Genomic DNA, 17,224 nt, shown 5'->3' on the forward strand with positions numbered 1-17,224 from the left:
AACAGACTGAACACTGGAAGCCAATCCGAGGCTAGCGCTACAAAGGGGCGTGGCTACCAGTGCCTCGCCGGCCGCGCTGCTGTCACCGCCGCTGTCGCCGCCGCTTCTGCTTCTGGTTAGGAAGATGACTGTGGGGAGATCTGCCGGGGCCCCCGAATGCGCCGAGTGGAGCCGTGAGGTGAGCGGAGAAAGGAGGTAGCAGGATGCCTCAGAAAGGAATCCCCAAGAGGGGAAACTGGCGTTGCCGTGGAGACAGAGTCAGGGGAGTGTCACCGAAGGGCGTGGAATTACAATTAACGTGTGCTTAGATGTTGAGGGACTCTGTCTTGGGGACTTGAACCACTTGCTTCATGTACCAGGCTCTGGCATCGGGGAGCGTAGCAATAACAAACCACGAATTAACCTTGAAAATATTAAAGTGATCTCCAGCTACATATAATTATCCAGAAAAGGCAAACCTAAGGGGCAAGTCGTTGCGTGCGACTGAGGAAGAGGGGAGAAACAGGGAGAGGCTTCCAAAGGCTGCCAAGGTTTGTTGTTTTAGAGTAAGGAAATATACTGTAGTGATGAATGCGCAGCTTTGCGGATATACTAAGGTTCATTCAACTGTATGTGTGTCTACTCTCAACCTCATTTTCTAGAAAACAAGACAGATTAAACAATTTTCCCCAAATCTATAAAGACCGAAGGTAGGCTGGTGGTTGCTTAGGGCTAACAGAGTGAGAAACGATGTGCGATGGTTAAGGGAAATTAAAAAATAGCTACTAAAGGCTGTAGTGTTTCTTTAGGACCATTGTTCTCAACCTGAGAGTCCTGGCCCCTTTGGGAGGCATATGACCCTTTCCTAGCGATGGGATATCAGATATTTACATCAGGATTCATAACAGTAGCAAAATTACAGCTGTGAAGAAGCACTACAAATAACTTTATGGGGCTGGAGAGACAGCTCAGAGGTTAAGAGCACTGAGACATCCTGAGTTCAATTCCCAGCAACCACATGGTGGCTCATAGCCATCTGTAATGAGACCTGGTGCCCTCTTCTGGCCAGCAAGCATACAGACAGACAGAAAACTATATACATAATAAATAAATAAATCTTTAAAAAATTAACTGATTGGGGGTCAGCCCAACATGGGGAACCATATTAAGGGGTTGTAGCATTAGGAAGGTTGAACCACCGCTTTACTGCTTTAGGGGAAGGAAGAAAATGTTCTGAATTACACTGTGAGAATTAAGCAATTATGCTTATATTAGAGCCAGTGCCTTAAAGAGTTGAGTTGTAGGGGCTGGAGAGATGGCTCAGAGGTTAAGAGCATTGTTTGCTCTTCCAAAGGACCTGAGTTCAATTCCCGGCAACCACATGGTGGCTCACAACCATCTGTAATGAGGTCTGGTGCGTGCCCTCTTCTGGCCTGCAGACATACACACAGACAGAATATTGTATGCATAATAAATAAATATTTAAAAGAAAAAAAAGTTGAGTTGTATACCATGGGCATTGTGTTTCAGTAACATTTTTAAAAAGAAAGAGCCAGGGCTGGAGAGATGGCTCAGAGGTTAAGAGCACTGGCTGCTTTTCCAGAGGTCCTGAGTTCAATTCCCAGCAACCACATGGTGGCTCACAACCATCTGTAATGAGATCTGGCGCCCTCCTCTGGCGTGTGGGCATACATCGAGGCAGAATGTTGTGTACATAATAAATAAATAAATCTTTAAAAAAAAAAAAAAAGAAAGAGCCAGCGTTATGGTTCAGACCTGTAATCCCAACAACTCAAGAGACTAAAGATCAAGAATTCAGGGGGCTGGAGAGATGGCTCAGTGGTTAAGAGCATTGCCTGCTCTTCCAAAGGTCCTGAGTTCAATTCCCAGCAACCACATGGTGGCTCACAACCATCTGTAAAGAGGTCTGGTGTCCTCTTCTGGCCTTCAGTCATACAGACAGAATATTGTATACATAATAAATAAATAAATAAATAAATAAATAAATAAATAAATATTAAAAAAAAAAGAATTCAAGGTCACCCTTTGACCCTGTCACGATGATGGAGCGAGGGAGAGAAGGAAAGGGAGAGAGAGAATTGAGCCCTGGATCACATGCTCTTCAGCAACGGAGCTAGGGGCACACACAGATCTTTAACCCAGATGGACGGCTCCAATTGCAACTAAGCGTCTATCTTCCCCTCCTGGCCTAGTTCCTGCCAACCTAAGGGCATGTCAGGCCAGTCCTCCAGCCACACCAGCTTCTTCCTGTCACTTCAAGATTCACTTGAGGAAATAAAAATCAGCCTAAAACTGAGAATCAGACATTCCTGACCTCAGTGGTCCATTTCTGCTCTCAACTTTATAATGGCGGCAAAGCAGTATGCATTCAGCAGGAACAAGACTTTAAACTTTTATTTTCTACTCGTGTGGTACTGGGGACTGAGCCTATGGGACTAGCCCTGTGCATACGTAAGTGTTCTGCTGTGGAACCAAAGTCCAGCCCCAGATTTTCAGTCTTTCTCTGAGTAGCCGTAGGATCCCTGTGTTGGGCAGTTGCTGTGACTTGCAGTTCTTAGTGAGTCGCACAATCAGGAGAGTGAGCGATGGCTAGCCTCTAAGTGCTCTGTGTTGGTAAGCTAAATGCTCGCCAGGTATTAGTGTATTATGTATTAGTGCCCTTCTACTTAAAGTACTGTCTGCGAATGGGTTTACTATCCACAGCCCCATCGTAAGTGAAAGACCTCTGTGTCACTCAGACTAACAGGTACAGCCAAAGAAGTGATAATGCTTACTTATCCGTTGTTGCCCTTTGTCCTGCTCTGTTACCCACCTTACTAGACCATTCTCGATCCATCCCAGCACTGTCCAGAATTGGCCCCTCTTCCCCTGACCCTCTTCTCAAAACAGTCTGAGCATGCCAATGCTACAACTCTGTCCCCACACATTTGCTATAGTTTTCCTGGAGGCTATGCTACAAGTTGATGAATTTAATCCTGATTATTGGTACCCTGATGACCTCGGACGCGTATCGGCAGAAAAGCTTTCCCAGGGCACATTTGTGTTATCCTGTTCTAACGAGAATACAAGCTTCACGACATAGTAGGCACCCGGCCCAAATGTTCTTATGTACACATGGACGAACGTGGTTTTGGTGCTGGTGCTTCACAGTGCTAGGCAAGGGCTCAGCCGCTGAGTTGGGTGTTCTACTCTCAGGTCGCTCTTTCACCTAGACACACCATTCCTGATGTCAGTCATCCTTTCCTGGTGACGATGTGGAAGTTGGCTAGGATGTGAGGAAAGTAAGGGTGTCTGGGGAAATAAGAGGAAGATGGGGAACAATTAGGTTAATCCCAAATCACCCTGGGAACAGAGGGTAGCCAAGGTCACGGGCAGGCGTCCTGGAGCACTGAGAACAGAATGTGTGCTTCCCTCTATACTCAGGATGCTCTTCATGCTGAGCGGAGCAGGGAACTGGCATTAGCTCTTCTGCACGGTCCCTGCCCATAGACAGGCATATAATACATTGTATTGGGAAATGGCTTTTGAGTGAAGAACACATCTTACTTTTCTTTGCCCCTTCTTAGTTCCGGGCCTTATCCAAAGCAAGGTTAAAGTCATTTTTTGAGTCGCTCTGAAATTACAGTTTAACTTAACTATTGATTTCTCTTTTGTTTTAGATATTTCCCCCCAAATCTTCTTCAGACACTGAGCCAGAAGATGAGCTGTCTGGAGAAGGGCTGGTTTTGCCCAGAGCTGGAAAACTTCATGAGTTCCTCAGCCCAGAGGAGGAAACAGATTCTGCTTCTGACTCCACTGGGAGCTTTTCTAGGACCTTACAGGTTGGAAAGCAGAAAGGCAGGTGGAGTCGGCTAGAGTCTCCGTGTCAGTCTGACCCAGACAGTGGTCAGGACAGCTCTGACGATGAGGAAGACTTAGAGACTTTCTTCCAAGACAAGAGCAGGGGGAAGCCACAGGTCCGGGACCCTCCATTTCTTCGGTAAGAAACTGCACTCAGTGACGGCACATTCCGGCACTGCAGGCCAGTCGTGCCATAGCTCAGGACCCTTGCCTTCCCTGTCAGACCACCTCTGGAAGTTGTCATTCATCTAAGACCCAGCCCAGAGTTAGCTCTGGGATCCAGCCACCCGCTGCAATTCTTTTGAATAATGCTATTTTCTATCTATGGGTGTTCTGCCTGCATGTACTGTGTACCATGTATTTGCCTAGTGACCGTGGAGAACAGAAGAACGTTGGGTTCCCTGGAACTGAAGGTACAGACAGCTCTGAGCAAACACTCTTAACTGCTGAACCATCTCTCCAGCCCGTGTGTTTTGAGTCTTACCTGGCCATCCATCCTAAATAACTCTGGGCAGCACTTACTTAGTTGAAGCACAGGAATGACCCACAGGATTCCTTTCCCAGACAGCCTTTCCTCCAAGAGTGACAAGGTTCATTGCCTGTGGCCAAGTCTGCCAATGCATATATGCTCTATCTTTTGTTTGTTTCCTGTCTTTTTGAGACAGAGTCTCATATACTGCAGGCTGACCTTAAACTCCTGAGCTTCCTTTCCAGTTACACCTCTCAAGGGCTTGGATTACAGGCTTCCGCCACCACACTAGCCTTTATCTCTTTTAATATGTACTCTCTTTCCAATAAGCTCATGAGTGGATATTATTTTTGTCACTCTACATGGGAAATCCAAACACCTCAAGGTTTGAATTGGATCCCTTGACTCTGCAGCCCTGTGCTACCCCACTGCACTGTTTATCTTAGGCAGTTATCAGAATGCCAAGTGGCAATTCCTGCATGAATTCTTAGGGGATAGTTTCCATTGGGCCTCTGAGACTGCCTGTGGCAAGAAGGGAAGCCTTTGGGGCTTTGGGGCCAAGGCTAAGAAGTCTCTTGGTTATGATCTGCTGGGTAGGGAGGATGGTGGGGTGAAGGGGAACACACTCAGAGAGGCACTCGCCTCCTGACTGCAGGGTCTCACAGTGCAGTTTTCTCCTCAGGTGTGGCTCCATGAGGCGCTGCAGCTCTATGACCAGCCTTCCCTGTGACTTTGCCAAGACACAGAACCTGCCAGCCTCAGACTCTGGACCTCCCTCCCAGCACAGAAGTGTCTGCTCCTGGGCATCCTCCATTACTGTCCCTCAGCCCTTCCGCATGACGCTGCGGGAGGCCCAGAAGAAGGCCCGGTGGCTGGCCTCACCTGCTTCCTTTGAGCAGGAGAGGCTGCAGGCCCAGAAACAGGGGCAAGAGGAGTCTGAGTGCTTCCGGCAGTTCCGGGCCCAGCCTGTGCCGGCGCATGTCTACCTCCCACTATACCAGGAGATCATGGAGCGCAGCGAGGCACGGAGGCGTGCAGGGATCCAGAAGAGGAAGGAGCTGCTTCTCTCCTCCTTGAAGCCCTTCAGCTTCCATGAAAGGAAAGAACAGAAAAAGGAAGCTGCTCCACAGACAGACTCGGCTGCAGTAGCTCAGGCCAAGGTCCCCCCAAAGAAGGCCACTAGAAGGATCCCCAAGGCCATTCTGGAACCAGCCCTTGGGGACAAACTCCAGGGTAAGGATACAAGGCGCTACAGAGATGTACATGAAGGTTCAGGGACTCCACTGGTGTGGGGATTACCCCATGCACAGTCGATGTAGGCCAGCAGAGAGGACTGGGTCTGTCCACAGTGGCTCTCCCCCTTCCTAATGCTGTGACCCTTTACTGGCAGTTCCTCATGCTGTGTGTGCTGTGCTGACCCCAACCAGAAAAGTATTTCATTGTTACTTCATAACTGTCATTTTGCTACTGTCATGGATCGTAATATAAAATCTGATATAAAGGCTATATCCACCCACCGGTTGAGACACACTGGTTTGTAGAGTGCTCCTACAGCACCCCCCCCCCCGACCTGTTTCTGTAAGTACACGTGGAAACCTCTGGAGCAGCACAGCTATGGAAGCAAAGGACCTCCACCAGCCAGTACCACTCCAGCCTGCTGCCTGTGGGAGGGCCACCTGTCCCTCCCTCACCCTGGAGAGGGACTAACCATTGGGGGATGGTTGTTAGCATTCCCCTATTATCTACCACGGACTTTAGTGTTTAAATGAGGGTAAGTTTGGCCCGTGGTTGCCTGTGCCTCTAATCCCACCTTCTCAGGAGGTCAAGGCAGCAGGGTTTAGATAAATTGGAGACCAATCTGGGCTGCACAGTGAGAGTCTGTCTCCAAAAAAGGGGAGAGTGCCCTCCAGACTTGTCACCTCTCTCTTCCTTCACTGCCCTCTCACAGAAGCAGAGCTCCTCAGGAAAATTCGAATCCAGATGCGAGCCATGGACATGCTCAAGATGGCTTCGTCCCCCATCAGCACGTCCAGTAGCCAGACTCCTCGCACAGCTACCCGCACCCAGGAGGAAAAACTGAGCTTTCTACAGACAGAATTTGGATTCCAGCCTCGGGTGAACCCTGTGGTCCCTGACTATGAGGGCCTTTACAAGGCTTTCCAGAGAAGAGCTGCCAAGAGACGGGAGACCCGGGAGACAACGCGAAACAAGCCCTTCCTGCTACGGACGGCCAGCCTGTGCCACACTCCACGGCCCTGTGATGTCGCTACTGCTGAAGGCGGGAGAAAGAGAAGCCAGGCAGGTGGCAGGGAGGGCCAGGGTCTGAGGCCTGACATGCAGTAGATAGACCCAGGTCTCAAAGGAAGACAGTTGTCTTGACATTTTTCTTTTTCTGTTTTGACCACCTGCTCAGTTGCACTCAGATCCACATTTTTTAAAAAGATTTATTTATTATGAATACAGTGTTCCGCCTGCACGAAAGAAGAGGGCAACAGATCTCATTAGAGATGGGTGTGATCCCATGTGGTTGCTGGGAATTGAACTCAGGACTACCAGAAGAGCGGTTAGTGCTCTAAAAGTCTGGGCTGTCTCTTCAGCCCCTAGCAGATCTGTAAACTGAAAACAAGAACACACCTTTCCCACCTCCCTAGAGGGATTTCTGCAGATGTAAGTCCAAGCAAGCCTGAGAGTCCAGTCTGTCTTGGCTTTGTGTCCTGTCACTGTGATAGAATACATTGACCAGGCAGCTCATTCTAGCTCATAGTCCCAGGTTGCAGTCTGGTACAGCCGGGAAGTCACAGTGGCGGGACTTCCACTCATCTTATTTATAGTCAAGAGCAAAGAGCGAGTGCACACACCCTTGTGCTCGCTCTTTATCCACACACACAGCTGGTGGCTCTCCCCACCTTAATTAACATAATTAAGACAACCCCGTGGACACACCCCCAGACTACCTGATCCAGACAGCACCATAGTGAGATTCTCTTCCCAGTGATTCTAGAGTGGATTAGATGGACAAAGCTAATCACACAATTATTAAAAACATTAGGATTGGGGGCCGGGTGGTAGTGGCGCACGCCTTTAATCCTAGCACTCGGGAGGCAGAGGCAGGTGAATCTCTGTGAGTTTGAAACTAGCCTGGTCTACAAGAGCTAGTTCCAGGATAGGCTCCAAAGCTACAGAGAAACCCTGTCTCAGAAAAAAAAAAAAAAAAAAAAAAACCATATCAAAAAAACAAACAAACAAAAACATTAGGATTGGTATGCAAGTTTGGGCCTTGTAACTAAATAAGATCTTGTTCTCCTTTTCCCCAGGGGTGGAGGAAATAAATATTCTCATTTCTAGTCCTTCACTGAAACTGAATCCTAATTAGGATAGAAACTAATTGCATGGGCTGGAGAGATGGCTCAGCGGATAAGAGCACTGGCTGCTCTTTCAGAGTTCAATTCCCAGCAACCACAGGGTGGTTCACAACCATCTGTACTGAGATCTGGTGCCCTCTTCTGGCCTTCGGGCATACATGAGACAGAACACTGTATACATAATGAATAAATAAATCTTTAAAAAAAAAAAGAAGAAGAAGAAGCCGGGTGGTGGTGGCGCATGCCTTTAATCCCAGCACTCAGGAGGCAGAGGCAGGCGGATCTCTGTGAGTTCGAGACCAGCCTGGTCTACAAGAGCTAGTTCCAGGACAGGCTCTAAAACTACAGCAAAACCCTGTCTTGAAAAAAAAAAAAGAAAGAAAGAAAGAAAGAAAAAACGATTTGTTTAAAAAAAAGCAAAAAGAAAAACTAATTTCATGTTGTCACCAATGCCAGCTCTCCTTTCTTGTAGAAGTCCCCTCAGCCAGCCACTACCACCTTGCCAAGGAGTCATTCTCTGAGTGGTCTTGCTTCCTTTTCTGCCAACACCCTCCCTGTGCACATCACAGATGCTACCAGGAAGAGGGAGTCTGCAGTCAGGTGAGTAAGGAGGTCACAGCAGACCCATGGCAGAACTAGAGCTGGTCCTGCTGCTGGGTCTCTTCTGCCATTATCAGGGACATCTCAAGGGGCTGGAGGAATTCTCTGATGGGGCGGGAATATGTGCTCCCATCCAGCAAATCCCTTTGAGGTCTTAGTCTGTGCAAGACACGACGTCAAGCTAGAGATACCCTGGGGAACTTAGAGTGTAATATGAAGTCCGAAATGTGGGGTTTTTCAGGTGATTGCCCTGTCTTATAAGCAGTCAGTATAGAGGACTATGACGACACAGGGCACCTAGGGTAGTGCTCTCACATGTCTAAGGTAAAACATCAAGGATAAGAATAAGGAGGAAGGGACTGGGAGATGACTCAGTTGGTAAAGCATTTGCTGTGCAAACCCGAGGACCCGAGTTCAGATCCTTGGCACCCTACAGTCTGTGCCTACAGCTGTGCCCACAGCGCTTGCTCTTTTGGGTCAGTAGTGGATGGAGAGAGAAAATCCTCCAGCTTGTTGGACATCCATTCTAGCCAAAATGGGAGTTCCATATTCAGTGAGCAGCTGCTGTCTCAACATAAGGTGAGGCCAACTAGACGGCAGAGTAGATGAATGCACTTGCTGGTGAGCCTGCCGACCTCCGTTCAATCCCTGGACCAGACCCCCGTGGTAGAATGTGAGAATTGACTCTTGCAAGCTCTCCCTGACTTCCACATGCATACTATGAAAACTGCCTCTCTGAGGAATAAGGAGGAATGAGTCAGACAAAGGCTAGAGAGACAGAAGTTTCCAGAGAAAGAGAATGTGTAAAGCCTGCCTATGAGACTGTTAGTAGTACTGTAGTGTTGTTTTTGTCCAGCCTGCTGTCCCTTGCAGTGTGCTCGACGACCTTTTCTTTCCATAAGAAAAAAAAAGTCCAAGTCTGTGGACTTTCTAGCAGTCAAGCTGACCTGCCTCTGTGGTGCTGTTCTCATTTAGTCCAGCAAGGATGACGCGACCACCGGAGCTCTTCTCACTGCAGTTTTATTTCAGGACCTTTTGACAATTGTAAAATTTCTTTCTCTCTCTCCCTGGGCAAACCTCTCCCAGCCCTTAAGTAGGCATGGGCAACCAACCCCGGATTGCCAGGTGGGCACTGCCCATAGGTCCGTGCATATGCAAGCAGCTGACAATCATTGTGTGATAATAGCATAAGTCAGGCCTTAGCCATAGGAGTTGATTATCACAGAGAGCACTCGCTTTCGGGATTGCGGAGGGTGGGAGCCAGCACCATCATGTGCGACTCCACGCAGCTCTCTACATTGCCATCAGGTGTGGCTTCACGCAGCTCGCTACAGGGAGTCCTATGCCAGGGCTCTGGAGTGAGCCAGGGAGCGATGATCTAGCTGAGCCCGGGCTGACACCCCAGTTCCTCCCGAGAGGCTCCCAGGGCATAACAGGACCCTATGTTCCTGTCACACCTTGTAAGAATATACTTAGGATGTAGTGATACCCCTCCTGCCTCAGATTTCATGGCAACTAACCCCAGACCAAGCGCACCAGTATCCCAAGGCCTAGGAAGCGACCATATATGCTGCCCAATGGCGGGGTAGGCACTTTAGCAGATTAAGCTTCTGTGCCTTTCTTCCTGCCGTTTTTATTTCTACGTGCAGAGTCTTTTGGGGGAACCCACCACAGAACTCTAGAGTAATTACATGAACTGAGTGCTCCAAGTTGAACCCACATTACCTACATTGGAGGCCTGTTTCCAGACCTCTCAGAGATCTGGGAGCCTAAGTCACTGCCTGCACAGTGGTAAAGGGCAAACTCGGGAATCCACCATCCTGGTTCTGGTTTTGGTTTCCCTTTGTATTCCGAGTAGCTCTGAACAAGAGACTTTCTGCCACTCAGTCCCATGTCAGAAGGGGCCTCACGTGTCTACCTCATCAAGGCCTTGTGAGAATCACATGAAATGGAATGGTCTTTGGCTCCTGGTAGGCGGCTTGGTAAACAGTAGCCATAGTACTGCTCCAGATAGGGGAAAGCCTAGCAGACCTACTGAATTTTAGCTGTAAGGCCATTTTAACTCGTGTCTTCTGAAGACAGAGAGAAAGAAGATGGGTACCTCTTGGTGGGAAATCACAGGACCCAAAGGGCTGGAACGGCATCATCTACCACTGTTTTCCACTCCAGAATACATGTTTGTTTGTCGAGATGGGGTCCCATGTAGGCCAGGGACATCCTGAGCATCCAATCCTGCTCTCAAGTGTAGGATTTTTTACCACCATGCCCATACCCAGAATCATTGTTTCTGGAAGTGTACTTGTGGCAAATTTATAGAAAATATAACCTTATTCGTAGAAACACCAGCTAGGGGCTGAAGATGGCTCAGTGGTTAAGAACATGTACTGTGGAGGACTTGAATATGGGTCCTAGCACCCACACTGGGCAGCTGACAACCCACCTGTCACTTCAGCAGACTTGATGCCCTCTCTGGACCCTGTGGGCACCTGCACTCACATGAGCACACACCCCTTCAAACAAACAAAAAAATCTTACCCAAAACAAAAAAACAAAACAAAACAAAAAACCACTTAACTGACTTTGACTTTCCAGAGAAGTCACTAAGATTGCTTATAAATGTACCCATGTTATCTCTCACTTTTGCTTTCTCCTTTAGAATGTCACTTGAAAAAAAGGACAAATCAGACAAGAGCATTCAGTGGCTGGAGATGCACAAAAAGAACTGTCAAGCCATGTCTAAATCAGTGACCCTGCGGGCTAAAGCCATGGATCCCCATAAAAGCCTGGAAGAGGTGTTCAAAGCGAAGCTGAAAGAGAACCGGTCAGTATCCCCCGTGCTAGAGGAGCACCTGGGTTAAGTTCCAGCACATCGCAGGCTTTGAAATAGCAAGATGGAGTCAGGGTAAAATGAGTCATCAAAGTCAGTCAAGGATTTTGGCAGGCAGTAGGAATTCAGTGTATGTGGGAATGACTCTGCTTAATCTGAATGAAGGGTTTTCTGATTAAAAAAGATTGGTTGCTTCTAGAAACTTTGTTAATTCCAGGAACAATGACCGTAAAAGAACAAAGGAATATAAGAAAGAATTGGAAGAAATGAAGAGAAGAATACAAACAAGGCCCTATCTCTTCGAACAAGTTACCAAGGTAAACCGAGAGTCTCAACTCTTCTCTGCCTTGAATCAAGGCTTCTTAGAAACTGTGAAAAGATTTTATTGTGTGAGTATCAGAGTTTCCTAGGAATCAGATATTCTAAATTGAACTCCATCAATTTGGTTGTACTGAATGACCTAGGAAATTAAAGCAGTACACGTCTGGGTGTGTCTTTGAGGGTGTTTCCAGAAAGAACTAAGGAAGGAAGGAAGACCCACCCTGACTATGGACAGCACGAACTCAGTAGCTGGGGGCCAGGTGATAAGGCGCGGGCACACATTCTCTTTGATTGGCCATGATGATCTGCAGAGCCCCTGCCATATGCTTTTACCTCCATAATGTTCAGCCTTGCCAGACGTTAAAGTGACAGGGCCAAGGGACTATGGTCTCAGACTTCTGAAACTATGAGCCAAAACAAGTATTTCTTTTCACTTTTTAACGCACGCCTTTAATCCCAGCACTCAGGAGGCAGAGACAGGCGGATCTTTGTGAGTTCGAGACCAGCCTGGTCTACAAGAGCTAGTTCCAGGAAAGGCTCCAAAGCCACAGAGAAACCCTGTCTCGAAAAACCAAAAAAAAAAAAAAAAAAATTTGAGACAGGGTTTCTTTTTATGTGGTACAAGCTGACCTATAACTCATTGAGTGGCAGGCTGGACTTGAATGCCTTAATCTCCCCTTTGCTGGGACTAAAGAAATGTACCACCACGCCCAGCTTTTACATTGCTTATGTCAGGCAGTTAGTTAATGACAAAGGCTATTTGTTTTATTAATGCCATTTTACTCCAAACGTAGGTCCTTAAGGGTCAGGGTGCTTGCTTTTAAGTACCCCAGAAATCTCTTTCCAGAGATCTCCCTAAGGAAGCTCACCTCAGGCAGTTAGGTGCTGTGTCTGACTCTGGTTCAGTGTGGGTGAGCGCTCCATCATACGAGTGTGTGCTATTCCTAGGTAATGGTGGATCTCCTGATGCCCTCCCCCTAGAATTTACTTAGGCTGACCTCCTTATGTCCATTTTTGTCAAGTAAGCTCATTCTTCTTTTCACAACAGATCTTTCAACATACTGGAACAAAATACAAAGCTAGCCTATGGTTTTGTTCTTGAATCGGTAAAACAAGATAGGCTTCTTCTGGCTATATAAGGACCATTGTCATTCTGCTAAGGATTTTAATATGTTAGTCTTCCTGATGATGATGGTTTGGGTGCTTTTCAAAGATGTGGCTCTCAAATTAATTAACAGTTGACACCTCCCCGAAGTGTTAGAATACAGAATTGTAGACCTCATCTGAGACCTACTAAATGGAAACCTGCATTTGAACAATATCCCCATGGGACTCCTTTTTACCAGCTATGGCTACAAAATAAGCCTCAATGTGATTGTTGTACCAACTTTTGTCTAGCACTAAAGGTGGGGGTGGTGGAAGGGGCAATATTATGAAGACTGATTGTCATAATTCACGAGACTTCTACAGTCAGCCAATTCCCACTCCACAGGCCCTCGCCAGGAAAGAAGCAGAAGAGCGGTATCGGGACACCCTGAGGCAGGCTGGCCTGGAGGAAGAGTTTGTGAGAACCAAGAGTCAAGGCACACATGCTGTGCAAGGCAAGAAAGCCAAAGCCAAGGATTCTCCTAGGTACTGAGACCCTGGTATCATCTGTGGCTCTAACTTGTCATCCCCAATGACACCACTAAGGGAAATTTAGAGACGTTACTCATTTTGAGTTTACAGTCCTGTACTTCCACTGCAGCTTGTCCACACATCTCTACTTGTGAGATGACCAAACTGCTTGGCTGGCAGACTTCTCCTTATAGCTGACTCCCTGGTGTCACCTCTTTCATAACTGATACGTCATAAAAGCAGAATATTACTGTTATTTCCAGTTTTATTGTTTTAATCCCAAGTAATTGCTGTTTTTATCTTTAAAATTATATTTCTACCAAATAATGAAAATGCTGAGACCATTCTTAAGCCTTATACATCCTTTCAATTTACAATATTGTTTTCCCAGCATCCATAATACTATAAAACTCAGCATCCAAGATTCATGGCAGGATTTAGATGACTCTGGACCAATCTGCTGACCCATGGAGGAACTGAAGAGCAATGGCTTGAACAGCTAACCAAACTGCTTATTGAAGCAGTCCGTTCATCATTACCACATCTGATCATCAAGCAGCCAACTAGGTGAGGAGCTTGAGTTTAGAGCCATGGCTACTGTTAGAGAATGGGAGAAAATAACAACAGAAATGGCTTGAAGAGATCGAAGTAGAGTTGGAAGTGGAGGGGTCCAAGGTTCTTGCTTTGCGCTTGACACTTAAGGAGTGGGCACAGAAAACAAGGTAGAAGCCCACACCTATGGAGTAGGTACAAGAGGAATGCAGGTAGAAAAACGGGTAGCAATAAGGAACTAGAGATCCAGGGCCGCCAGACCATACACATTCTCATCAGCAGCCAGAAACCTGGTGTCCTGGCAACCAAACCTTTAGGAATACTGTGTGTGTAATAAAACGTAGGTCTCGGTCTACATCTGCAACCTGACACACAGGCCCTATCACTAGCATCTGATACACAGGAACAGGTCAGTTGTTGTTTGTAGGATGTCTTCGCACCCCTTGCCTCTACCTACTGTATGCCCTGTAGCACCCATTGCCAAATGGCCTCTAGAGGGCAAAAAAGTCCTGGATTGAACATCACTGTTGTAGAAAGCAAAGAAAGACTGATAATTTTGGAAAAACAAGTAATTGCTATGAACTTAGTCTCCATACTAAAGGATAATTATGCATGCCAATAACAAACTCAGAACAGCAGTTCTGTTCTGCCATTCCTGAGAACATAGCACTATGTGAATGTTTGTAACAGCATAAAATTCATTTTACATAAAACTTCTGAACACTGTGATTTTGTACTAATAAGTAATCTTCGGGATGTTTTTGTCAATTAGCTGTGCTGTAGGCAGATAACAGGCTAATAGAAGCCCATTTCTCATATTTAACCATTTCTGGGAAAATTACCATTTATTACTGCCATTTTCCAAGACTTAGAAGTCATATTTTTTAAAAAATTTATTTATTTATTTATTTACTTACTTATTATGTATACAACATTCTGCCTCCATGTATGCCCGCACGCCAGAGGAGGGTGCCAGATCTCATTACAGATGGTTGTGAGCCACCATGTGGTTGCTGGGAATTGAACTCAGGACCTCTGGAAGAGCAGCCAGTGCTCTTAACCACTGAGCCATCCCTCCAGCCCCCTTAGACGTCATATTTTAGATTGATACTCTGACAATAGCAATTTAGGTTTGCCAGTTCTGTTTGCTTGTTTTTTTGTTTTGTTTTTTTAAGTTGAGGTAGCTCCCATTGTCCTGGAACTCTCTGTTCCAGGCTGGCCTTGAACTCAAGAGATCCAGCTGCCTCTGCCTCCTGTGTGCTAACATTAAAGGGGTACACCACCACCACCAGCTTAGGTTTGCCAGTTCTAAACAGTGCTGTCAGGTTTTCTTTTTCAAGATAGGGTTTCTCTGCATAGACCAGCTGGCCTCAAACTCAGAGCTAATGTCTCTGCCTGCCCAGTGCTGGGATTAAAGGTGTGCACCACCACCACCTTGTCTGGTTTCCTAAGGCTCCTCAGTTCAGTTTTACCTATATAGTATCCTAAAAGCTAGCACCCTATCTTATGGTAGTAGTGTTTTTCCTTTTTAAAATTATGGTGCGTGTGTATTGGGGGGGGGGAGGGTAATGTGCATGAGTGCAGGAGGTCCCCACAGACACCAGCAGAGGGCATCAGATCCCTTAGAGCAAGAGTCAGAGGGTGTTGAGAGCTGTTTGATGTGGGTGCTAGGAACTGAACTGGCATCCTCTGGAAGAGCAGCAAGTACTCTTAACTGCTAAGCCATCCCTCAAGATAAAAGTGTGGTTTTTACCTTCTTTTTCTTTTCGGAGACAAGTTCTTACTATGTAGTTCCTGGAATTCCCTATGTAAATCAGACTTGCCTCAAACTTAAGAAATCTGTCCTCTGAATGCTGGGGTACCACCATACCTGGCTTATCAGTGTTCTTTTTATTTTCTTAAGAAAGTGCCTCACTAAAAAAAAAAAAAAAAACAAAAAAAAACCGGGCGGTGGTGGCGCACACCTTTAATCCCAGCACTCGGGAGGCAGAGGCAGGCGGATCTCTGTGAGTTCGAGACCAACCCGGTCTACAAGAGCTAGTTCCAGGACAGGTTCCAAAACCACAGAGAAACCCTGTCTCGAAAAACAAAAAAAAACAAACAAAAAAAAAAGAAAGTGCCTCACTGTCTAGACTTGGCTGCCTGGAACTTACGTGACAAGGCTGGTCTCAAACTCATAAGGGATCTGACTGCCTTAAAGGAATGACTCCTATCCCTAGCCCCCTTTCTCTTTTCTTTACAGTGCCCTATCTTAAAGAGGAAAACTAGATTATTTTCTTGACCCCTTCTCTAAAACAGCAGTTCTCAACCTATGGGTCGCAGTCCCATCAGATATTTGCATTACAATTCATAACACTAGCAAAATTACAGTTATGAAGTAGCAACAGAGATAATTTTCTGGTTGGGGTCAGCACAGCATGAGGAGCTGTATTAAAGGGTCGCAGCATTAGGACGGTTCAGAACCACTGCTCTAAAACAAGAGCCAAAGAGCAGACTGGTTGTTTTGTTTATTTAAAAGGAAAACTGAAACTCTAGATCATGTGGTTTTTAACTTAAAAAAAAAAAAAAACCCTCATAACATGCTACTTTAAGTCCCATAAACAAAACAAAATGACCAAGTAGAGGTGTACAGGCACCTCAGCCTGGGCCAAGGGGAGATTCAAGTAATTTATGTTTTACAGCCCAATGGCTGAGAGTCTTTTACGCAGGTTGCTAAAGGAAGAATGTCACAACATAACTGGCATCACTCCCTTCTTCAAAGCAACAAGGCATCTTGAAAACTCAATGTCCTGGTGAAGTTCTAGAGTTGGAAGCAGGCCATCATTTAACCATATAAAGATAGCTGGGTCTAGGATGAAAACTCTCCGAAGGAAAGCCCGCACAGTCACAATGCAAATATTCACCCAGCATATCATTACACTGCAGTAGGAAGAGAGGCAGCTACAGTATCCAGCCCATAGTCACAGCCTCCCTCTGTCAGGATCAGATGGAGGTTGAAGAGAAGCCCTCAGGAGGAATCCCTCTTCTCAGCCAGGGACGATGGACAGAAGCAAGGCGAGATCTTTGGCCTTCACAGATTCATTTTAGTTCTGGCAGAATGTGAGTCTTCTGGATCTGTTCCCATCATGCACTCTGGGGTCAGAGAGAGCTGCTTCTCCAGAGGTCAGCACACTCATGTCTGTCTTTCGGTTAAATCTCCTTGATTTAGTAACTATAAAATTGAAAACAAATATAGACTAGGTTACAGATGAATTACAGAAGCAAAAAAAAAAAAAAAATACCTTAGACTAAATGAAAGGGTTAAGAGTGGAATCTGGGGAATGGACTGATAAATCCAGTAAAGGATGATGGGCAGAACTTACTTATAATCTGTTTCTAATTTTTTTTAAAAGATTTATTTATTGTGTATACAATGTTCCTACTGCCTGTACACCTTCATGCCAGAGAGGGCACCAGATCTCATTACAGATGGTTGTGAGCCACCATGTGGTTGCTGGGAATTGAACTTAGGACCTCAGGAAGAGCAGCCAGTGCTCTTAACCTCTGAGTTATCTCTCCAGCCCGTTTTTAATTTTTTTAAAAAGATTTATTGGTATTTTGCCTGCAATTATGTTTCTATGAGGGTGCTGAACTCCC

The 17,224-nt window shown here is 46.3% G+C and overlaps 2 protein-coding genes across 3 annotated transcripts in view; one reads left to right on the forward strand and one right to left on the reverse strand.

The window, feature by feature from the left end:
- The first annotated feature begins 25 nt into the window (after nt 1-25).
- Nucleotides 26-14,896, forward strand: Fam161b (FAM161 centrosomal protein B). The gene is made up of 9 exons (XM_057782363.1): nt 26-178; nt 3,660-3,979; nt 4,992-5,542; nt 6,258-6,607; nt 8,144-8,271; nt 10,928-11,092; nt 11,316-11,415; nt 12,912-13,051; nt 13,428-14,896. Exons 1-9 carry the CDS (start codon nt 125-127, stop codon nt 13,498-13,500), a joined length of 1,881 nt encoding a protein of 626 aa, XP_057638346.1. The 5' UTR covers nt 26-124; the 3' UTR covers nt 13,501-14,896.
- A 1,181-nt stretch (nt 14,897-16,077) lies between these two features.
- Nucleotides 16,078-17,224, reverse strand: part of Znf410 (zinc finger protein 410) — a 30,534-nt gene continuing 29,387 nt past the window's right edge. For both annotated transcript variants that reach the window (XM_057782366.1, XM_057782365.1), the window contains one exon: nt 16,078-16,799. In XM_057782366.1, coding sequence (XP_057638349.1) covers nt 16,761-16,799 — 39 coding nt within the window. In that variant the 3' untranslated portion in view covers nt 16,078-16,760. The remainder of the gene's footprint in view (nt 16,800-17,224) is intronic.

Source organism: Chionomys nivalis, chromosome 10 (assembly GCF_950005125.1).
Source record: "Chionomys nivalis chromosome 10, mChiNiv1.1, whole genome shotgun sequence".
In the NCBI taxonomy this organism is placed as follows: domain Eukaryota; kingdom Metazoa; phylum Chordata; class Mammalia; order Rodentia; family Cricetidae; genus Chionomys; species Chionomys nivalis.

Coding starts and splice junctions, on each gene's coding strand:
- Fam161b (XM_057782363.1), top strand. CDS start 125: ATGACTGTGGGGAGATCTGCCGGGGCCCCCGAATGCGCCGAGTGGAGC. Junction 5,543..6,257: donor CCTTGGGGACAAACTCCAGG/GTAAGGATACAA, acceptor GCCCTCTCACAG/AAGCAGAGCTCCTCAGGAAA. Junction 6,608..8,143: donor GCGGGAGAAAGAGAAGCCAG/GCAGGTGGCAGG, acceptor CCTTTCTTGTAG/AAGTCCCCTCAGCCAGCCAC.